The following is a 24,167-nucleotide window of genomic DNA, read 5'->3' as shown; positions in this document are numbered from 1 at the left end:
TTACTATGCTTCCATGTAGGCATTTCCTCCCTAACTGTCCCTCTCCAATTCCTTCCCCCCCTCTCTGGGAACACTGGTTGGCCCTGGTTGGCCTCTCTGACTCTTCTTGGTGATTTGCCGTTGGTGAAATGCTAGCCAGCTTCCCCAGTCTCTCTCTCTCTCTCTCTCCTACTCTGCCTTGGAAGTTGATGTGGGTGACATGCTGCCCATTCTGGGACCCACTCAGCCCATTCTCAGCCCACACTTGTCCTGGCCTCAGTGGTCTCAGTACGCTCCACTTGTTGACCTTTTCATATTAAAGCCTTCATCTGAAGGCCACGTTTCCTCTGAGGCAGGGCTTCCAGGACACAGGATGGTTGACACTGCTGTTCATGTTAGCATTCCGGGAGCCATGCTTTTTGTAATAAAAAAGCTTTTGGTGTTCCCTGCCCACTAGAGACCAGGACTAACAATCTTCATGCCCTTCTTATGTCATGAGGAATATCATTGAAAGCCTGCTGGATGTGGTTAGTATAGACCTCACTGTGAACCATAACTTCTGGGATCCGGCTGAGCAAATTGTTTTGAATTTTCCAGAAAGAGTGCCTGGAGTCCTCTTCTCTATTAGAGGCCACATGCAAAGTTCTCAAGCCAGGCTAAAGGAGTTACTTACATAAGCCAGGGGTTGCTTGTCCTGGAGAAGCAGGAACTTGTTGTTCTGTTCTGGCCCGGCATACTCAAGGACAAGAGCAAAGTGCTCAATGTACCTCAGGGAAAGACGGTCCTGTAATGTTACAATCACATCCTGTGGAAGAGAAAAGAAGAGCCTTGAGAGGGAGATACATTCCATTTCTAAGCCACTCTCAGCACCAAACATGGAAGAGGGAGATGGAGCACCAAGAAAGATGGTCCTGGGGAGGGGGCTGAGGCTAGGGAGTGGGCAGAGACACAGGCCTTTATAGTGGCCCATGCATTCTCCAGGATAAGGAGAGTGACCCATGAGTACTTGGGCCCTGGGGAACACCAAAAGGTGCAGGGGGTAGAGGAAGGTGTTTTTGAACTTGGCCCAGCCAGGCATATGACAAAAGAAGGTCATGTCCCTCCCTCCCTCCTTTTCTCCTTCCATTCAACAACACATTTTCTGAGTGCTTACTAAGCAAGTCAATAAGGAAGACACTGTGCTGGTTGTTCCCTCACCTTACATAAGTCAGAATGTTCACTGTAGTTTGTTTATCAACTCTTTACTTAAGAATTAACAAGACCGAGAGCCACAATTATGTGATTAAAAAGAATATTTCTGGATTCATAATCTAAATTGAATGACTCGAGTTACTGGCAGGATGTTCATTTTTGATTGTTGCTGGCTTTCAGAGACGATCAATTTGGCAACTTGAGAAATGTGTCCACGCAGAGAAACTGTCACGTGTCTTGTGTACAGTCATAAATCTGACTCCTTCTGGGCTCTGTCTGCTCTGCTGCCCTACTTTTAATATTAGGATGTCTGGAAACATATCCTTGGGGGCCGCCCAAATGTCAGTTTTGAGACTTCTGCCATCTATTTGCTGGGACTTCAGCACACACAGGGCTTCAGTATGCGTGTTCGTGGAGTCAGCACAGCTCAGCTCCCCAAAGGCCAGAAGGAAGCAGGCTTGGGAACGTGAAGCTCCCTTACAGCTGGGGTTGCCAAACAAGCCCCTCAGTGAACAGGAAATGACGCTTAGCTATTCAGATGTTAGGCTGGAAACTGGTAGGTACTTGAGAGTATCTCTTTGTATCATCCAAGCAGTCACAGAGGCGCCAGTGTTGCTGGAGCTCTGGCAGGGACAAATGGGGTTTTCTTTGCAGTTTGGCTGCATTTGGGATTGTGGATGGCCAAGCTGGCGACTGCCAACTGGTATTAGAAGTGTAACAGCTCCCATTCCAGGCTGTTAATTCACCCAGGTACCTCTCAGGGATAAATGGCTTGGCAGCCTGTCCAAGTTCCAATGAATAGCCAGTGTACCTTCCCTGAGGTCAGGGTGAGATCACAAGCCAGGGGACACTGCTGGCCTGGAAGGCTGGGACTACCTGGAAGCAACAACAGCGGTGTCATTGTGAGGTAGGAGAATGCTCGAAGAAGCCTCCAAGGGGGAAAAAAGAGGAGTAAATTGTTCAGTGCAGAGGCAGGTCTCCAAAGGGCATACCTACCCATGAATGAACACCAAGAAGGATTTCAACACAGAGACATATCCACATCTGGAGGTGGGGCATCTGGACACCCCTCAGTGTCCTAGTTGTATTTCAATGTCCCTCCCATAGGCAAGATCTTCAGTGGGCAAGAGACCATCCCAGGAGACCCTAAGAAGTATATTTCAGTCCTATGCCTCAAGGGAACCAACCAGGCCGAAGCCTTCCAAAGAAACTCCAGTTCCATCAACACGGGTTAGGCCCAGTGTTTTGTGACTTGGGTGCTGCCGGCACTTTGGGCAGGATAATTCTTCATCTTTAGGGACTGCCTCACTCCCTGCAAGACACTTAGCATCTCTGCCCAGAGACACTCAATGCCAGCAGCACGCCAAATCATGGGATGACCCCACATCCCCTCAGACATTGCCAAAAGCTGTCTGGGAGAGAAGTGCCAATTCTGACCATCTGATAATTCCTCTCAGGGAAGTTTCTTGGCCCTGGGGTTTCTTTGTTTATATAATTGTCTTGGCCTCAGCATGGGGACCTCGGGACACCTGTGAGCCAAGGTGGGTTTTCTGGGCAGATGCTATTCCATTGGTTGTATGCAAATTCATTCTGGGGATGGCATTCTCTTTCTGGAAGGAGTCCAGAAAAAGCAGGAAGTGGTTATTTCTGTCCCAGATAAGAATTGAACCTGGGGGTTAATCGTTTCATTGCCTTTGCTCCTCAGCACTAAGGGAATCGCTACAACTTTTAGACGGCTGGCTGAGGCTGGCTGAGCTCTTAAGAATCACAGCTCAGTAATTGTTCTTCCTATGAAAGGAAGAGCCAACGGGACTGTGGCTGGACGTTTCAAATCTTGGTTTAGTGTTTAAGATCTGGTTCTTATTTAAAAAGCAAAGCATGGCTAAGCTAATCTCCCAAGAGATTGTGTTTGTTGATTTCTGTGTGTAAATGTGTGTAGATGTTATTGTAGCAATATAAATCACTTTCGCTTTATAAATGGTTTAATGATCTTCAAACTTCTTAGCTCCTAAGAGTCTTGAAGGACCTGGTGTAACATGGACACAAAGCAATCCACTAATAGGTGTGTACACACACATGCACCCATGCTTCTGCTCATATGTGCGTGCATGCACACACACACACACACACACACACACACACACACAGCTGGGCACTCAAATTCTCCCCTCCCCCAACACCCTCATCTGAGGGCTGTGTGTTCTTGCAGACTGGTGCTCCCAGAAGCTGAAGCTCAAAGGCCACCTTGCTCCAGACGCAACTCTGTGCAGACTCAGATAAACCCAGGAACCAGCAGGTGTGTATGCTCCAGAGAGGGCAAATGTTGACCCAAGACAGGACACTCTGTATGTACCTTAACAGTGGTCCGGCCATCAAACGTGAATGATTTGATCTGCCCATTTTCTAAGAAAACCTTCAGGACGTTGGGGATGAGGAGAAGAGCTTCTTTCTTCATCATTTTCTGTGAATAGGCAGGGAAAGGTCAAGGAGAGGGGCTCATTTAGAAGGCAGAGGGAAGCCAAAGGAGGGGTATAAGTAGGAAGAGAAGGGAGAGAAGGAGACGGGGAGCCAAAGATATGGAAGGACGGAGGGACAGAGGAGAGAACAGACCAATGATCACATCACATGCAGATCAGAACCAAATGCTCCAAGAAGACATTGGGCCATATCAAAAGTTCACCCTTCATTTTATGTCACAGCCCACCCCATTCTACCATGGCTCCAAGTTCCACAGCTTTGAGTGGTGCTTGGTCCATAGAGACCATCACTAAAGACCAGATGGAAGGCCTCCTTAGGAGCCCCCCTCACTGGCCTGCTCTTATATCCTGACACTTCCCTTTCCGCCAGACTCTTCACACACTGAGGTCACTTCAACATCCATGCCTTTGTTCTGCCCTTCCCTGTCCCCCATGATCTCCTATGTCCTTTCTGACCTGGCCCTGCCTATTTCTCCAGAGTCATGTCTCACTGGTGCAGGTACCCATCCTGCTCTTTCACCCCTCCTTACCTCTGACAATTCATCGTTCAGGGACTGTGTCACTCCCCGCAGGGTACTTAGTATCTCTGACCATGAGACACTAAATGCCAATAGCATGCCAAATCGTCAGGATAACCCAAAACATCCTTAGACATTTCCAAAAGCTCTCTGAGAGTGGGCAGTATTGACCTTGATTGAGAACCTCTGGTAAAGCCGCTTTGTTTTAAATATTTATTTCTTTTGGGGGCAGTGCAAGTGGGAGAGGGGCAGAGAGAAGGGGACACAGGATCTGAAGTGGGCTCTGTGCTGACAGACTGACAGCAGTGAACCCAATGTGGGGCTCGAACTCATGAACCATGGATCATGACCTGAGCCAAAGTCAGATGCTCAAGCAACTGACCCACCAGGTGCCCCAAAGCCCATTTCTGAACAGCTGATATCTTCTTAGCAAAAGTATTCTTGGCCCGGGTGTTTATTTGTAGAGTGCTAAAAGGTAAATAAATATTTGTGGTGGGTTTTTTTGTTTATTTTTAAAGTTTATTTATTTTGAGATGGAGAGTGTGTGTGAGCAGCAGAAGGGCAGACAGAGAGGTATAGAGAGAAAGAATCCCAAGCAGGCTCCGAGCAGGGCTCAAACCCATGAACTGTGATATCGTGACCTGAGCCTAAGTCAGAAGCTTAACCAACTGAGCCACTCAGGCGCCCCTCAATATTTGTTAAATAAAGACTGTTCTCTCTGCCTTTCTCTTTTCCTCCTTGGCAAACTCCTACTCATCCTTCAAAACCTGGCTTAAATACAAATTCTGTAAAGTCTTGTCCCAACTCTTCAGGTGCTGGGACCTGGTATTCCCACGTGTTCCTACAGCAACGTATACATACTTCTCTCAATGTTCTTAGCATATTTTTGAAGAATGTTGGTCTCTCACAAATGGTGAACTTAGAGCACATCCATGTCCTATTCAATCTTTGTAATTCTGACATTGAGCAGAGTTCCTGGCATACAGTTGGTGCTCAATGAATGGCTGCTGAATATATGAGTAATAGGTGCTTAATATGTGCTTACTTGAATGATTAGAATCATCAGGAGAACCCAACCATTTCCTGGGGCCATCACCAGTTCTATAGGAAATGAAAAGCTGCATAAGATGGCTAGATTCCTTAATTCAGTGGGCATTCATTGAGCCTCTAGTATATGCCCAGCACTATGCTAAGCCCCATGAGGCCCAGACAGAAATAGAGGGCTGGGTCTGGTCTTACACTCTTGTGAACACCCACAGGAATCCACTAGAGAACAATTGTAAAACCGAAAACAAACCAACAGGTATAAGATAGTTAAGGTTTCCTAGGTGAGGTGACTTAGATTTTGATTTCAAAGGAGATGGTAGGTGTAGACTATTAAGAGAGGCTAGCAGAGGGACAGTCCAGACCTAGGGACCGTCATGGACAGCATGGAAAAATGAGCAAGCAAGCCCTCCTGGGTCAGGGTATGATTGGTGGTGGTGGGGAGCCAGGAGTCAAATCGTGGTAGGAAGTGATGGGGTATAAAGTTGGGAAAGTGTGACTCCCTGGTTCTCTCACTGATCCTGAGATGCCTTGCTCCTACCAAGCCCTGAGGCCCTGGATCCCCAGGCTGATGACAGTTGGCAGTGGCAGGTTTTATTTAGCACACTGGGGTTGGACTCAGATAATTACTTAATTGATTTTGCTTAAAAATAGAGTTGGCAAGGAACGCCCACGGGATTTATTTTTGCTCTGGCTGCATACTAAAGCCCTGGAACACCAAGGCAAAGGGATGATAGGACAGCCCAGAGTCACCTGGGCCTCGAGTTCCCTAGGTCCCAACCAATGGTGAGGCTGCTAGGGTCCATACTGGTGGCGTGGGAGGTAGGGGTTGTTGTGATATCAGGTAATTTCCTGAGTACAGCAGAGTGGGAAGATTGATGTCTGTCTCTCTCTCTCTCTCTCTCTCTCTCTCTCTCTCAGACAAGAGCCCCAAACTGTGCCTGGTGGTCGGTCCAGGAGCGACAGAAGTAACCCTGGGCGGGTCCTAGCTACTCCAGGGCCTTTGCTTTCAGGTTGGTCTGGAGTGGGGGCTTGATCCTACCTGTGGATAGCTGAGACTTATGGAGAGGGGGGTCATAGTGGAGCAAGGGGAGAGTGGGGAGGGGAGAGTGGAAGGGAGAGGAAGAGATGGGAGGAAAAAGGGGGAGGTGGTAGGGAGGTTTTCATTGGGTAGCCAGGTCTTGATTGATTACTCTGTAATGCTGAGATGGGATAGTCTGTGCTTTCCAAATCCAATTTGCATTGGCTCTGGGTTTTCAAGGGTTCAGGGCACAAATGTCTCCTTTGTGGCTCGGACCTAAGGGTGTTCTTCATTGTGATCTGTAGGGACTCGATACTGTTGCCTCGTCTCTCTGCTCACCACCCCCCACTTCTCTTTAACCTCTTCTGCTAGGACTGATATGGAGCCCAGCCTCCAATTACTTGACGGCTTACCCAGTGGGACTCTGTAGGCTCCCAGGCTTTTCAGCCTTCCTCGAACAGGGATGGAAGAGGGCCTAGGCTGAGTCTGGGGATGAGTGTTGGGGAAAAGGACATGGAAGACACCTGTGTCCTCTATCCCATCTTCTGAGTGGCACTGCTTCAAAGAACTACAGAAGTGCCTGGTGCCCCACTGATTTCCCCACTCAGGCTGGGCCTGCTGGCTTTTCTCAAGTGTAGCTGTGCCTCCGTACATAAATGCCACAGGCCCCCTGAGAGCCCTGCCTGCAAAAGCTTGCAAAAGCACACAAATGCCTGTTAGCTCTGGCTCTCTCCACCCGCACCTGGATATCACCGACTTCTGCAGAATCCTGGGTGGCTCTGGCCATAATCCATGACTGCTTAACACATATCTCTCTGCTCTCCATCCACCTCTTCTCATTTGCTTATCTGGAGCAGACAGCTCGGCTCATGTAAACCCCATACAGCAGTGAGAAAGACTGCAGGCTGGCCAAGACTCTCCCAGTTGGGCAGCTACATAGCATGGGCTGTCAAGCATCACCTGTTCCTTGAAACCATACCACCCAATGGGGGATTCTATGTATCTCAATCTGAACTACTTGTCCCCCGTCCTGCCCCAACATCACCCAGTGGTATCCAGTGGCAGGGAACAGGTGTTCATTTTCCATGCCATGTGGTACTGGGAACACAGAAGGTGCCTAATAAAAGTTTTGTGATGGGGGGCACATGGGTGGCTCAGTCAGCTGAGCATCCGACTTCAGCTCAGGGCATGATCTTGTGTCGGCCAGCTGCTGTCAGCGCAGAGCCTGCATCAGATCTCTGTCCCCCCCCCCTCTGCCCTTCCCTACTTGCATGCCTTCTCTCTCAAAAATAAATAAATCTTAAAAAAAAAAGCTTTGTGACAATGAGAGTCTGTATCATTTCCCGTAGGCTGCTTCACTAGTCAAGACGTGCCGTGGCAGGATTACTTTAATGCGAAGACAGCTCAATTACACCAGCCACTCTTGCTCCAGATCTTCAGAAAACCACCACCTCTTTCCTGCTTCTATAAAATAGCCCGAAGATGTTTGTGGAGCACTTGTTCTGAGTGGATGCTATCGTGCCAGGGACAGCAATTTCTCTAAGCACCATGAGGGGCCTGAGTGAAGTGATAGAGGTTCCTTCGCCCCACAGTGCCCAGGGCTCTTCTGGATGCCGCGTTCTCCTATCTTACAACCAGCCTGGAGCCCTGTGGTCCTCCCTCTCCCCTCCAGCCCTTTCGTAATGCTGCCCACTCTCAAGCACCTGCTCCAAAGCCAGACCTCCGTGGTCAGGCTGATTCTGGCCAAGGGCCAAGGACAGGGAGCTGAAAAGCTGCACTTACTGCATCTGTTTCTCCAACTGCCACCTGCTCAGAAAATCGGACCTTCACAGGATTCGATCTCAGCCTGGCCTTCTTCGCAGCGCTGATGAAGGCAGATTTGGGGGACTGGAAAAAGAACAGAGGGCTGATGAGTTCTCTATCCCTGGGAAAAACCTGACCTTTGCCACACTGGAGTTAAGATGTCTCAGTACGGGCATGCTTTGCCTTACTGATCAATAAGTCAATAAATACGTGTTGATTCCCTACTAGGTGCAAGGCGATGTGCTAAGTGCTTCCTTCTATGATTGGTGTGTTCTGAAAAAGCTGGGCATGAATTGAATTTGGGTAGATTGAATCCCATTATTAACACTCTGGGCCTAGTGGAGTTTGCCAAAATCCTTTAGCAATAACATCCACTGAATTATTATATGTTTGGTTTGCTTAACGTGAGATATACCTAAATGGTGGTTTTTATTACATCTGAATACAAGCATCTCGAAGGATTTACAGAAATGACCTTATTCATCTCCCAGATATGCCCTGCCCCTAGGAAGGAGATTATAGAAAATGATTCAAGGAAATACAAGAGTCTAGATGAGGGGAACCCTCATGTCTTCGGGAGCCTTTAATCATTCATGTGACAAGTTTAGGGAGGACCGACTATGTGCCAGGCACTGTTCCAGGTGATGAGGGGTTCAGCAGTGAACAACACAAAGCTCCCTGGCCTCAAAGGCCATATAAGTAGGAACAGACTGACAATAAACAAATAAATATCTTTTAGGTAGCAAATAAGGACTGTGAGGAAAAATCAAGCAGGGTGAGGGACTATTCAAGAGACTGTATGAGTGATGGTAGGAGTGATGGGGGTGTTATTTTAGTCAGGATGTGCAGGGAAGACCTCGCACAGGAGGTGATGTTGAAGCAGAGACCCAAAGCAAGTGAGGGAGAGCCAGCCATGAGAATATGTGGAGAAAAAGAGCCAGCCATAAGGATATGTGGAGAAAAAGCCTCCTGGGCAGAAAGAATATTACAGGCTCAGAGGTGGGATTGGGGTGCATGAGGAACAGCAAGGGAGCCCAGTGTGGCCGGAGCAGAATGATTGGGGTGGAGGTGGAGGGGTATGCTCAGAGAGGCAGTTGAGCATTGGGTCAATGTAGGGCCTGGTCAGCCATGGCGAGAACTTTGGATTTCACTCCACTGGAGGGTTACACCCAAAGTAGTGAGACTAGTTCAGAGTGTCCTGTAATAATACAGCTAAAATGGGATGGAGGCTAGGGCTAGGGTAGTAATAATGGAGCTTATGAAAAGTGAGTCAATTCTGGATAGATTCTGAAGATAGAACCAAGACGATATGTTGACGGATTGGATGTGGGAGGTGAGAAAAAAGAGAGGAATCAACTAGAAGAATGGAGTTGCCACTTACTAAGATGAGGAAGACCACGGTGGGAATCAGGTTTGGGGCTCCTTCAAACCACCTCCCCTACCAGCTCAGTCGTGGAGCCTGTGCATCCCACAATCAAGAATCCCTTTGAGTTAAGGCCCTGAAGGGCCCTGCCAGCTGGTAAGGCAATACATGAAGCTATTTTCTGCCATTTACGCTGCATTTGAATTTCATTTACCAGAGCAGCCACAGGAGGGCCGGACCCTAAGATAAAGACACACCAGAAACAAATGTCCTCATCAGGTCTTGGGCCCTGGTCTCAGCTGTGTTCTCGTCCTGAGCCAGCAATCTCATCCCCCACAGAGGGCAGTTTGCAGAAAGCCACCTGTTCAACCCAAGTCCAGTAGGACCTCAGGCAGTGGGTCTTGGTCCTGGCTGTGTGGCAGAAATAGTGGAATGGCTTTAAAAACCCCTAATGCCTGGGCCCCACCCTAGCCCAATGACATCAAATTCCTGGGGATGAGGTCCAGGTATTGGTAACTTTTTTTTTAATTTCCAATGATTTCAAAATGCAGCTAAGGTTGCACGAACCACTGAGCTAAAGGAACCTTAGGCTTCCCGTCCTGAGACACAGAGATAGTTTGTTGGCAGCAGATGATATAGCACAACAAAATCCAGGGCTGGAGATCGTTGCAGAGGGTGATTACAGTATTGATTGTTCATGGGAGTCAAGAAATGCCTTTGTGTGTTGCATAGCTTAGTGCTTAAATCCTGGGCAGGGGCTGCAGGCTGCAGCAGGAGCAAAAGAGAAGGGGCAAGAAAGAAAGATCTGTGGCTATGTTCAGGGAGACTCCACAGCAGTCCAAATTTCCACCTGAGGTGCCACAGACGGGAGGCAGGTGAAATCTTTGTTTCTACCCGACAGTCACGTCCTCCTTTCTCTATAATCATATGTGATGGCATGCCTTTGTGCAGTGTGGAACGAGGCATCTCCAGAGGCCTGAATGGGCCATGTGATCCACCCTTCATTTTCACATGTGAAGCAGAGTCCTGGGAAGAGGATATGGTTTACTGCAAGTACCAAAATAATTTGGTAGTAGAGCTGAAACTAGAACCCAGATTTCCTGAGTCTTGGGTTGGCGATTATTCCCCACAGCCAGCTGAAGCTGGGTATCCTTTCCTTTTTTTTTAATAAATATAATTTATTGTCAAATTGGCTTACATACAACACCCAGCCCAACAAGTGCCTTCCTCAATGCCATTCACCCATTTTCCCCTCTCCTCCACCCCCACCATACACCCTCAGTTTGTTCTCTGTATTTAAGAGTCTCTTGTGGTTTGCCTACCTCCCTCTCTCTAACTATTTTTTCCCCTTCCCTTCCCCCATGGTCTTCTGTTATGTTTGTCAAGAGCCACATACGAGTGAAAACATATGATAGCTGTCCTTCTCTGACTTATTTCACTCAGCATACCTTCCAGTTCCATCCACATTGCTGCAAATGGCATGATTTCATTCTTTCTAGTTGCCAAGTAGTATTCCACTGTATATATAAACCACAATTTCTTTAACCATTCATCAGCTGATGGACATTTAGGCTCTTTCCATAATTTGGCTATTGTTGAAAGTGCTGCTCTAAACATTGGGGTACACGTGCCCCTATGCATCAGCACTCCTATATCCCTGGGGTAAACTGCTAGTAGTGCTATTGCTGGGTCATAGGGTAGTTCTATTTTTAGTTTTTTGAGGAACCTCCACACTGTTTTCCAGAGCGACTGCAGGATCTTTCATCCAGTGGCTCTGGTTTGACCTTTGAGCATATGAAGAACCGCAACTGGTACCCTTCTGTGTCTTCACCTATGGTGAGGGAATGACTCCTTGAGGTCCTTACCAAAAGTCCCAGATTTGATCCTGTCCTACAGATACCACTATAAACAAAAGACTTATATATTTATAGGAGCAAAACCATGAAGGAGGAAGTGGAATGGCCCATTATTTTCAGGGATTATAATCATTTCCGGTGTCCGTGGTAGAGCTATTTTCAGCTTGTTCGTGCCTCATTCCTTATTGACCCTTGTCCTGTCAGTCTCTAAGAATCCATCCTATTCTCAGTCTTCAGCCTTGATAACTGATGGTGACTCACTCATTGCCAGCTGGGCTCTGCTACACGTCACGGAGTCATAGCTAGCCTTATGCTTCAACACAGGTGATGTCTGCCTTGCAGTGTGATACACCTTGCAGGTGCTCTCAAAGGTCTCCCTGCTCCAAAGCATCTTCGAAGCTCAGCTACAGGGACTGAAGCTCTTAATGCTAGGGTCACTCCTTTGAATTTAAATATTAAGAGTTAGGGGGGTGCCTAGGTGGCTCAGTTGGTTGGGCGTCCAACTCTTGATTTCGGCCCAGGTCATGATCTCATGGTCTGTGAGTATGAGCCCCACATTGGGCTCTGTGCTGACAGTGTGGAGCCTGCTTGGGATTCTCTCTCCCTCTCTGTCCCTCCCCTGCTGGCTCTCTCCCTCTCTCTCAAAATAAATAAATAAAAACTTAAGAAAATATTGAGAATTGGGAAGGCCCTGATCAAAATGCCAATGTGGTATCAGGGAGGAGTAATGAACATAATTCAGGGGTCAGCAGACTACAGCCTGCATGGGCCAAATCCTGCCCACCACCTGTTTTTCTAAATAAAACTTTATTGGAATACAGCTGTGATCTTCACTTATGTATTACTGTCTGTGGTTGCTTTTGCAACTATCATGTATGGTCTACAAAGTTACAATATTTACTATACAGCCCTTTACAGAAAGTTTGCTGACTCCTGCGCTAACTCATTAGCATGCACTCACCCACTGTTTCTAAAACTTTCCTGATGATAAGAATCACTGGGGAGTGCTTGCTAAACCACAGATTTCTAGGCCCACACCAGACTTAAAAAGTCGGAATCTCTAGGAACATAAGGCACAGAATTTATATTGTTGAAAATGTCCTAACCCATTAAGCATAGATTAATTGAGTACCTTAAAGCTGGGACATCTGAGCTCTTCACTGATCCCATTTTTCCTTCAAGCAGTTGGGAGTCTCATTTTGCAACAGGCACCCTTGCTGGTTAAAATGAATTTTGGCTTGAAACATGGGACTGGAATTACTAAGCACCTCCGGGGCCACTGTGAAGCCCCTCGAAGCAAATATGGAGCCAGCAGCTCGGTGGAATAAGCAATAGAGGAGAGAGTCTGCCTCTCCCCCAGGACTTCATTCAGCAGCTGGTGACACTTTGACTATGTTTTAATTTGGTGGCTCTATTAATACAGATTTCAGGGTTGTGTTCAAAGTCAGGTATATGGCCCAACATTTTGGTGTACGATAGGGCCCTACTTTGATTTTGAGAGGTTCCCGAAGGTCTGACAGCCTCCCAATTCTCCTTTCTGCTGGCTCATTGGCTCCTTTCACCTGAGCCTACTTAGAAGCACTTCCCATAGCACTGTGGGAGTCTGGGACAATGGAGGGCCATACTGGTTTCACTTGACTACTGATAAGGGACCCAGGGTCTTCCTTCCTGCACTTGGTGCCTGGAGGTGAACATGGCCTTTCTCCGGCTTCCAAAGCCCCCTGCAAGCCACACATGACCCTTATTCCCCATCGATGGCCTCGTCAGGTGGTTCTGCCCCCAGTTCCCTGGGCACATTGTGCTGTTTCCCACTTTTGCCTGCCCTTTAGCATCCCCCCTGCTTAGCTAAATGCCATCTCTAAAGCCCAGCTCAAATTCTGCCTTGGTCTTGTATTCTTCCCCAATTCCTCCAGTCCCCTCCCTGGATTTCCTATAGTACTCCTTGGTAATCCATACTGCCAGCGTTCACCTCCTCAGCCAGGTTGTAAAAGAAGAGATGGCATTTTATATTACTATGTCTACCCCTAGCACCAAGCATAGAGTAGGCACAGAATAAGAGCTAGTAGTTGACTGCTAAGGTTCATAATGAATTAGTTCATCAATTTTAGCAAATATGGTTTGAGGACCTACCATCTGCTAAGCATTATACCTCAAGAAGCTCTGTGGAAAACCAGTTCTTCTGCAGTAGGTGCCCATTATTTTGGCCTTTTTTTCTGGGCATGTGGCCCCAAGAAATGGGATCCTGGCTTATTGGGTACAGGGAAGTCTTCAGTACCATAACACTAGAGTTTCATTTGAAGGGACTGTCTACTTTCTTTATCTAGGTCACAACAAAGTACTTTTAAAATATTTATTGAGGACACACCATGTGCCAAGGTCTAAGGGTACCAAAATTAATACATATTTAGTCAATCATGGGGATAGTTGGTCACTTGAAGATTAAGGAACACCCTTAAATACATATAGGCTTAATAAGTGGCTATCGAATGCAGTATGGTTTGAGGGGCCCTGGGAATGGACTGCTGTGACCACTCCCCTCAAATACCCCCATGGTCTGCCATCATAAAAGTCACTTCATTAAAAGAAAAATGTCATCTGAAAGAGTTCATATTACATCAGTAGTTCTTGATATGTACCTTATGCAACCATAAGACGTTGAGTACTGTGGACTCAGTACTATGTTCTGTGATGCAGGGCTACCACGCTGAACATATGCTGGGGGTTGTCAATAAACTTTCATTATAACTTGAGAGAAAAGATTCTCTTTCTCAGTCCATTTTTGTGACTCATGGTAGTTACGTTTTATAAATTCACCTCGAACACTGAACTAATGAATACTGAACAGTTGCTCCTTAGGGGAAATATGCATGTGTGTGTGTGTGTGTGTGTGTGTGTGTGTGTGTGTACCTCACATAGATTATGATTTATAATTCTAAAAACAACTCATCCTGGTAGCTTCTATTTTCTTTATTTCACTAGGAGAAAATGAGGTTCTGAAGTGTTAAGTGACTTGCCTGAGGCCGCCCCACTAACAGGTGCCAGAGTTAGGATTCAAATCCCATCCAACTGTTCTACAGACTGAGCTTCTTGCACTACACTGCACTGCTCCCTGCCATCTCTATATTCTGGATACCTGTGTGTGACAGCTGAAACAAGATGGCAGTGCGTTGCCTTATTTGACCTCAACTGGAAATGTGTACATTGGGAGACTCAAATGTTTTCATGTTCTTCACACGTCTGCAAATGACCAGGAAAGCACCGTGGGTATTGATTCTAGGGTTACAAATACATTAGAAGGAGTAGGTGAATTTGCAGATACAGAATCTGCAAATAATGAGGGTTGATTGTACACATACGTAAGGCTGACCTTCAGTTGGGATACACTGGTATGGCCATACCTGTTGTAAAATATTCAGGGTTTCTTTCACACTGATTGGTAAGTAGCCACTGCCCTAAGCTTCCTGGGTGCCACCTGACCTCTCCCCTGGGACCTCTTTACAAATGGTCAACTGAACAGTTAATGCCTGGCACAGTAGGAGGTCTCCAAGACTCTGGCTGGCTTACATTCTGATCGAATGGCTCCTACTGTACAGGTTAATTGTTTTGACTATCACCCCTGTGTGTACGTGCTCATGTCTCTGCTCCAAGGGTTTAGAAAGCACGAGGCCAATACTAGAGTGTAAGCTCTATGAGGGTAGGAACCACGTTTCTCCCATGTACTGCTATGTTCCCAGTTTAGAAGAGCACCTGGAACAGTAGACATTCAATAAATGCTTGCTGAATGGATGAACAAATGAGACTCTTATTGAGGTTAGTAAGGCAAAGGTGTTTGGAAAGGTCTCAAGCCAGGTCTTAAAGGAAACAGACATGTACTAGAAGAGGTGCGGACTAGTACGAGGACAGAAGCCTGCAGGGTAGTAGGAACTAAGATATGTACCAGGAGGAGAAGGAAAGCAGCCTGGTCATAGCAAAGAGGCCATGGGATAGGACAGTGGGGACATGAGAACTAGAGGGCAAAGGGGTGTTAGGAGCACTGGGATGAGAGATGGAACAGAGGTGGAGGGAGTGTTAGGCTCTTCATTTGGCACCAAAGGTCGGACACTTGAGTTTAGTTTAGGCTGCTGTGATGGCTGGAAGCTGGGTTTCCCTTATTCCTTCTTTGGCAGGTTCCGGGTGCTGGGGGATACGGCAGTGAACAAAACACAGTCCCTATCCTTGAGGAGCCGACATTCTAACAAGATATATATCTCATACATATATATATATATATATATACATATATATATATATATATATATGTATATATATGATATTTAATGGGAATGTAAAATGGTACAGCCACTCCAGAAAATAGTTTGGCAGCTTACTAACAAACATACACTTAATGTATCAACCCAGTAGTCACACTTTTGGGCATCTATCCCAGAGAAATAAAAACTTATGCTCACAAAAAAACCTGTACACGGATGTTTATAGCAGCTTTATTAGTATTAGCTGCAAACTGGAAATAGCCCAGATGTCCTTCATTGGATGGAGGACTAAACAATCTGTGGGACATCCACACCATGGACTACTACTCAGTAATAAAAAGGAACACACTACTGACACTGGCAACAATTTGGATGAATCTCAAGGGCATTGTGCTGAGTTAAAAAAGCCAATCCCAATGATTACATACTATATTATCCCACTTATATAATATTTTTAATTTTCATTTTATTTTAGAGAGGAGAGTGTGAGTGGGGGAGAGGGGCAGAGGGGCAGAGAGGCAGAGAGAGAGAGAGAGACAGAGAGAGAGACAGAGAGAGAGAGACAGAGAGAGAGAGAGAGAGAGAGAAAGAGGATCTTAAGCAGGCTCCACACCCAGGGCAGAGCCCGACGCGAGACTTGATCTTATGACTGTGAGATCATGACCTTAGTTGAAATCAAGAGCCAGACGCTAAACTGACTGAGACACCCAGGCACCCTATATAGTATTTTTGAAATGATGTAATTACAGACATGGAGAACAGATTAGTGGTTGATGGGGATTGGGGTTGGTGGGGGGGGGTGAGTTTGGCTGTAAAAGGGCAATGTGAGGGGTCCTTTTAGTGATAGGAATGTCCAGTATCTTGACTGTGCTGGTGGATACATGAACCAACAGACAGACTGACACTGAACCATACACACACGTTGTATTGGTGTCAATGTCCCGGTTTTGATATGGTACTTTAGTTATGTAAGATGCAACCCTTGGGAGAAATAGGGTCAAAGGTACACAGGGATGTCTGTACTGGCTTCATGACTTCCTGTGAATCTATAATTATTCCCAAATAAAGAGTTAAAAATATAATATTTTAGTACTGATGAAAAAAATTATGCAGTATCAGCAGATAGTCACAGGTCAATGCTACCTTAAAAAGGGTAGTCAAGGAAGGCTTCTATAAGGAGATGGCATTTGAAGAGATCAGACTAACAAAGTAACCCACAATGAGTCCCTAACCAGAGAGATAAAACACAACAAGCATAGTTTTTGGGGAGAACTGGTAGCCATTTCATGACAGGAGACTGGGGAGTGGGGAATGACTGCCCACTGCCCACTAGGCAATTGTACCTGTGCAGTAAGGTAGGGAGGAAGGGTTCTACCAGTTACATCCACTGAGGGGTAGAACATGTCTTCCCAGAGATACAGGAGAATTGCAATTGAGAAAGGCCTATTTGCCAGGGAGCATGTATGGGGCAGGGGAGAGAGAAAGAGAATATGAACGTGCATGCATAAATGTGTGTGTGTGAAGTTCACACTGACACAGAAGATGGCTGGGGGCCATGGGGAGAGGCAGTTAGAGCCAGAGTTTGATTTGAACTCTGTCCCCAACACATGAGCCCATGCTCTGCGCCTGCACACCATCTCTGTCTTTGCACAGAAACGTTGTCTCTGGAAACTCTTTCCCTCTGTCTCTTCCGGGGGAATCCTGCCCCAATCTCTAGAGGTCCATATCAGATGCAGCTTCCTCTGTGAAGGCTCTCCTGATTTCATGCCCCCCCACCCCAACAGGTGTGACCTCTCCTGTGGCCATGGGGGTGGGACATCAGTGCTGGAGGGCAGGGGAGTGTTGGGGGACTGAGAAGGGACAACTAGGCCTGGAGGTGGAAGAAAGGTTCTGAGTTTTGCATATAAGAGTTTTACACCCGGGTCTGTGCATTTAAGTTAAGATTACTATAAGAATGTAACCTAGGAATGGACACTGGGCCTTCTACATCCAACTCTTGAGGAGAGGGGCTTGGGATTTTTACTTTTAATAAGCACTCCTGTGACTATTATGATCAGTCGAGTTTGGAAAACACTATTCTAGTCTAAACCCCTCAATCTGTAGATGGGGAAACAGGTTCAGAAAAGGAAACTGACCCACCCAAGGTCACACAGCCAGTTAGTGACTGTGCCAGGACAAAGATGAACCTGTTTGTCCAACTGTACTTTCCCACCAACTTCATATTAAATTCCCCACATTCAGTGCTGAGTCTCATACATTGTAGGCCGTTTAGTAAATACGGGTATGGATGGGTGGATGGATGGATGGATGGATGGGTAGGTGGATGGATGAATGGATGAAGCTAGCTAGCTAGCACCCACCATCGGCAAGGACTTCATGGGGGTTGGACACTGGACAGGTAAATTTTGATGGGACACAGCCAAAAAAGAGGGAGAAAATATGTCTGGGACTGGGGGGCAGTGAGCGGCCTAAGTGAGGTAAAGCACAAGGCACAGGGCAGAACATAGCACTGTGTGACCTTTCAGAATTCAAGCCTTGAATGTGAAAGTAGATAAGATGTTCAGAAGGTATGCTTTCAGGTCACTCCTAAATCTCCGGCTCACAACATGTTGATTCTGGGATGTCCCTCCACCCACCCTCGCATCACTGTCACTTTCCAATATGGGATTCTCTCATCTTGATCAGGAGGAAGGGCAGATGGCAAAGAGGCTCACTCACCTGATGAGTGTGCAGAACTGTAAGAACGATGAATTCCTTAGCGCTCCTACAGAGAGAAGAAGGAACAGGAGAGCAGTGTATCATGCACCAGGTATTCATCTGGCACAAGAAGCAACACCAGAATTTTCCCCTGGGCTGCATTCAGGATATGGATTAGGCCAGAGGGCGCTCTGAGTATCTGCCTGGCTGCCTTGCCTCCCATCATTTGTGGTGGCCGACGTAAAGCATCCATATAGGCTCACACAGGCATCTGTAGATGGTATTACCATTATCTCTGGGGCTTTCATTTTTCAGGCCTTCTTTTTATATTCCTTCTCATATTCTCTCTGTAGAAATCCCCAAACCTTAGGAGCAGTTTTAGCTGTAGAAGAGAAAATTCTCAAGGAAAACTAAAGGCCTGAATTATGGCACTCAAAGGGCACAGTCTGAGTCCCGGGAACCATGTACCATGATTATTGGCAATTTGGTATTTAAGCAAGAGGAGAAATTCAAAGGAAAACCCCAAAGGAGGTCATTTGGTTATCATGACTCATACTCAGCAGATTTGTTTTAATTGAAGGACCAAAAACTAAGATCTAGGGAGCAACAGATGGAACCAAGACTCTCCAGATAGCAAATATTCAAAAGGGTGAAGAATTTGAAACTCTTCCTTATGCCAATGATCAGACAGGCCATGAGGTATGAAAATTCTCTCCCGGGAATACATAATCCTTCAAAATAGCTGGAAGAAATGGAAAGAGCTTGCCTTGAAGGAATGTCCCCTCTCCTTGCTGGGCTTTTTCATATGTTTCTGGGGAAAAAAGGTATTCAAGAAGCAGAGTCAAGACCACTTGGTTCTAGGTATTCAAGAAAGGCCAAGCCCCCCTCTCCATGCACGGACTTGGAACTTGGAGAGGCAGAGTCCAGGGATGAATCAACTCCAGGGTCTGAGGAGCTCCGGGGAGAAGGAAGGAGTTGTGTTCCAGAAAACACCACAGAAAAATTGGTCTCTTGACCAGGGTAGGGCAGAGTGTAAGTCGGATTATGTGATGAGTCTGCCCCAGCCCCTGCCACATTTCCCCATTTCATGGGGGAACAAAGCCAAAGTCCTTACAGTGGCTACAACTCTACCCCTCTTTACCCCACTTCCTATAGTGGCTTCTCCCCTGTCCCCCAAACACGCCAGATACACTCCTGCCTCAGGGCCTTTGCACTGGCTCTTTTCTCTCTGACACCCTCACTCCTTAAAATCTTTCTTCAGTTTTTACCTTCTCACTGGCAAGGCTATTTAATTTTTTAATTCTTTTAAATGTTTATTTATTTTTGAGAAAGAGAGAGAGAGAGACAGAGCGCACATGGGGGAGGGGTAGCGAGAGAGGGAGACACAGAATCTGAAGCAGGCTCCAGGCTCTGAGCTGACAGCAGACAGCCCGACAGGGTGCTTGAACCCACAAACTGTGAGATCATGACCTGAGTGGAAGTTGGACGCTTAACCGACTGGGCCACCCAGGTGCCCCCTGGCCAGGCATCAGCATCCCTGTGCCCAGCACTCCCGGATCCTGTTTGCCCTGATCCACTTTCTACTTTTCAATAACCTTCATCAATTTCCAGCATACTGTACAATTACATATTTATCATGTTTATTGTTAAGGTATATCTCCTTCCACTAGCGTGTAAACTCCAATGGGATTTTATCTTATTCATTGCTGTGTATTCAGTGCCTGGAACAGTGCCTGGCACAGAGCAGACACTTGTTAACAAATATTCATTGAAGGAATGAAATAATAAAAATCTGCTAGCCCCCAAGGTCATCAAATAAGTGAGCTCTGTCTTGATCCCGAAGGAGCTCTGGACTCCTTCACAAAATGGGGCTGCATGTTCTAGGGTGCAAAGATATTCATTGGAAGCAAAGCAAGGACTTCTGGAGGGCCAGGTTGAAAGAACCCCAACATGCCCTCATGGGGTTGAAAGGACTTACCCAATTTTGGTGTGGTGGTGGAGGGTGAAGGGTGGAATGGGGCGGGGGGATGCAATGGACAACTGAACTTGGAGAAGAGACACACTAAATGTCATTAGAGACCAGATGTATTCCAAGATATGAGCTGGAGGGGAGCCTGTCAAGGAAGGCCTGCTCTGGACTTCAGGAGGGGGTATTCCAAGTGCCTCCAGAGCTTGTGAGAGGGTGCTGTCCCATATACAAGTGCTAGGTCCGCCTTTGAAGGGGAGGGAGGGGCGCTGGTGAACAAGAAAGACGAGTGGGATGAAAAACATTCTAAACCAGGAGGGCTTGAAGGAGATGGAGGCAGACATAGAGTAGACTACACAAGGCACAGAGAGAGGTGGGGGGAGGCACATGGTTCCATTTGGGAGGAGACAGCCAAGGTCACCAAAAATGAAGACAACCCATGCAATTTAGAGCCTTTATCCTTTAAGGTATCCTTTAGAGCACCTCTATCCTTTTATTCCTTATCAATACATCTATGCAAGGGGGCATGTGGGTGGTGTGTATGTGTGCATGTGATGGGAGTATGAGGTAGGGGAGTGTGTACAGTGTGTGTATGTGTGTGTGTGTTATGTGGTATGCATGGTTTCTGTGTGGGATGTGTGTGTGGTATGTGGTATGCACCGTGTGTGTGTTGTATGTAGTGTGCATGGTTTGTGTGTGTGGTACATGGTGTGCCTGGTGTGTGTGTGTGTGTGTGTGTCATGTGGTAGGCATGGCTTGTGTGTGTGGTATGTGTTATGTATGGTGTGTGTGTGGTATGTGGTATGCACAGCATGTGTGTCGTATGTAGTGTGCATGGTTTGTGTGTGTGGTATGTGGTATATGATGTGCATGGTGTGTGTGCGGTATGTAGAGTCCATGGTTTGTGTAGGGTGTGTGTGTGATATGTGGTGTGCATGGTGGTGTAGGGTGTGTGTGTATGGTATGTGTTATGCATGGTGTGTGTGCATGGTATGTGGTGTGCATGGTATGTGTGGCATGTGGTATGCATGGTTTGTGTAGGGTATGTGTATATGGTATGTAGTGTTCATGGTTTGTGTGTGTGTGTATGTGTGTGTGTGTGTGTGTGTGCATGTGTGGTGTGGTATGCATGGTATGCATGTATGGTATGTGTAGGGGTGAGGAAGGGGAAACGCCAACATGATTACCTCCATGTACAGATGGTTGTGGTCCCCCTGGTACTCTTTTCTCTCTCTCACTTGCCCCCATCTGTGGAAGGCACTAACAGGTCACACACACAGTGAGCAAAATACACAATGCCAGGTTCCCTTCCCAAATCCATCGGCCAGAGATTCAGATTTTCTTTTCCTTTGGGGAGGGCATGGAGAGGTGAGAAACAATGTCTTGCTCACACTGGGCTTATCTCAGAATGTTCTTTTAATGGCTTGTTTGGTTCTCATTGCTCAACTGGTCTGTCCCACTGCACAGTAAATCAAACACCAAGGGGTTTGGGTGAGGGCTGTGGTAAGGTGGAGGGAGGTGAGGTGAGCTCTTGCAGGAAGCTATTCTTTGTTCACATCGCTGGAGAAGGCTACGCCAGAGAGTGTGAGGGACCCTGAAGCCCTGGAAGGGCTGGCCCCTGAAGTCCTGGGTAGCCAGGAGCCCTGGCTAGGGCTTCTCTGCCTGAAGGGCTTCCCTCTCAGGGCCAGAGGACTGTGGGAGCCCATATTCCACCGGTGGGACAGGGGAGGGGTCAGTGCTCAGCTACCTGCCAAGGCCCAAGAGGCCCCTGTTACCTGATGAGTTCTATGAACCTCTCCCTGGGGGCTTCACTCACGTCCTCCTCATTAATAGCCACAATCTGGTCACCAGCCAGGAGCTTGTCCTCAGAGGGGCCTCCTGCAGAGGAGAGGAGAGAGGCATGAGGGCTTGGAGCCACTGCTGGGAAAGTGCAGGTCTGGGTGGGAGTCGCCAGTACCTGAGGGAGCTGAAGTGGGTCCTGAAGTATGTAGGAAACAGCGCGTGCTGCATGGGCTGGTGGTAGGGGTATTGTTCATGCCACTGCTGCCTGTGCCAGACACAGGGCAGAAGACTGAAGAACAAGTATAGCATGGACCTCCTGTGGCTGGGAGTGGTGTGCTACCAGAAGGTCCCAAGCCCAGGCCTGGCCCTCAGACAAGGTTAATAAATGTGCTTTCTTGGCCTGGTTCTAAAGAGGGACACGGATTTCCCTTTCACCAGGAGGGATCAGCTGAGGCCTGAGGAATGACGTCCAGGCTACCGACGCTGGTATAGATGAAGGGAGGTGTGAGAAGGAATCTTCTTACCTGAGCAACATTCATACTCACTGGTCTGGAATGATTTAGGCATTCACCTGCCTGAAGACAGGGGGATGGACTAAAAGACCCCCAAAGGGTTTATTTTCCTTCATCTCTGAGAGATGCTGCTCTTTAGTAAATAAGGGAACAAGCACAGACCCTAAATCACAGGTAGTCAGAAATTTGCTTTCTCTCCTTCCCATCTCTACTGCCGAGGTTAAGAAGGCAGACTTGTCTGAGGGCCCTACCTCCTTGGTTGGAGTAAAGGGTGGGGGTAGAGAGGTGCCACAGGGTGCATTGCCTCTGGTGTTTAGCCAAGATCAAGGAGAAAAGCTTTTCAGAGATTCAGCTGGAATGAGAAGTCAGGTCCAGCCCCACTCAAACCCAAAAGAAATATTTACTGATGTGTCCCACTCTCAAACCAGCCTTGACTCTTGTTTGTGTCTGCTGCAAAGGGCAGGATCCCAACTGTTCCCTCTCTCTACAAAGAAGTGTGCTGTGCAAATTCCAGAAGCATGAACATACAAAACAACTCTGTCACTTGAGCATGGCCCAATGGCTCAGGAGCATGGGGCCTGTGTGCTGAGGGTGGCTATGTGGCTCGACGAGCAAACTCACCACTCCAGCTGCACTGGCCCTCAACCCACTAGGCCAAGTCTCCTGATGGCACGGTGGCTTCAAGAGCAGGGAATGGGGTGGTGCAGCCAGCCCAATCTGAACTCCAATTCCAAATCTGCAATTCACTGGCTGTGTGACCTTGCGCGAGACATTTAATCTCTGTGAGTCTCTCTTTCCTCATTTGTAAAATGGGAAAATAACAGTGACTACACATCACAAGAACAGTTGGGAGGATGAAGGAGATTATGAATGTACAGCGCTTAAAAAACAGTTGATCGATGTTGGTAAGAATTCGATAAATGGGAGTTATTATCCTCCAAAGGGGCGATCCCTTCAACTCATTTCATTCCTTCTACCTACTTCTGACAAAATGCCAGTCTTTTCGTAGAGGCCACTTATTCCTCCCTCCCTCCCTTCCTTCCTTTTAATGGAAGAGGTCCTCATGGAACTCAACTCTACTGCTCTTATGGATGGTTTGTTGGCTTGCTCAATAGTGATTGTTTCTCTATAGGATGCTTCTTGTCTTGTATCTTATCATCTCAAGTACAGAACCAAAAAGTCCTCTGTGTGTGAGAGCCACCGGAGCCAGAAACAGCTCTCTAAATCAGCCCACATCTTTAGAGAACTGTGCCTGCCAACCTCATGACTTTCTGTGGCTCCTGCCTGTGGCTTTCCTTCTCTCCACTCCTCCAACTTTGCCTCTTCATTTTCATACGGCTTGAAGCCGACTGCCTTTTCTAGGCTTAGGGGCTTCCTTCGGCCCTGTAAATCCCGTCTCCTTTGAAGTTAAAAGCAGGGGCTCCTGATGGTCTGTTACTCAGTTGTTGTTTTTTTTTTCCTGATTCCTCCTACCCAGGACAGATTTGATTTCTGATCAGAGACTCAAAAGCCTTTCCACCAAACTGCATGACTGACTTGGGAGCCTTAGGTCAGCCACGAACTCCTGTACTGAATTGTTTATTTTTTATTTTTTTCTCTATGCCCTCTAGTTGAAAAGGGAGATTACAAAAATCTTTTTCTTTTCCTTTGAGGATTGAAAAATTCATCAAATTTCTGCTAGACCAGTTTGTACTCTGGCTGCTCCTCT

General features: G+C 47.1%; 1 protein-coding gene across 4 annotated transcripts in view; it reads right to left on the bottom strand.

Annotated features, from left to right (window-relative positions):
- FRMPD3 (FERM and PDZ domain containing 3) overlaps nt 1-24,167 on the bottom strand; it is a 78,395-nt gene that overhangs the window by 35,181 nt on the left and 19,047 nt on the right. For 2 of the 4 annotated variants that reach the window (XM_043571400.1, XM_043571401.1), the window contains 5 exons: nt 21,941-22,043; nt 18,221-18,266; nt 8,013-8,117; nt 3,524-3,631; nt 653-784 (listed from right to left, as the gene is read on the bottom strand). In XM_043571400.1, coding sequence (XP_043427335.1) covers nt 653-784; nt 3,524-3,631; nt 8,013-8,117; nt 18,221-18,266; nt 21,941-22,043 — 494 coding nt within the window. Of the gene's footprint in view, nt 1-652; nt 785-2,166; nt 2,297-3,523; nt 3,632-8,012; nt 8,118-18,220; nt 18,267-21,940; nt 22,047-24,167 lie in introns of those variants that run through there. The other 2 variants (XM_043571402.1, XM_043571403.1) reach the window with 2 other exon arrangements.

The sequence above is a fragment of the Prionailurus bengalensis genome, chromosome X (genome assembly GCF_016509475.1).
Source record: "Prionailurus bengalensis isolate Pbe53 chromosome X, Fcat_Pben_1.1_paternal_pri, whole genome shotgun sequence".
Taxonomy (NCBI): Eukaryota; Metazoa; Chordata; class Mammalia; order Carnivora; family Felidae; genus Prionailurus; species Prionailurus bengalensis.
The sequence above is the reverse complement of the archived record's forward strand: the minus strand, read 5'-3'. Positions and strand labels throughout refer to the sequence as shown.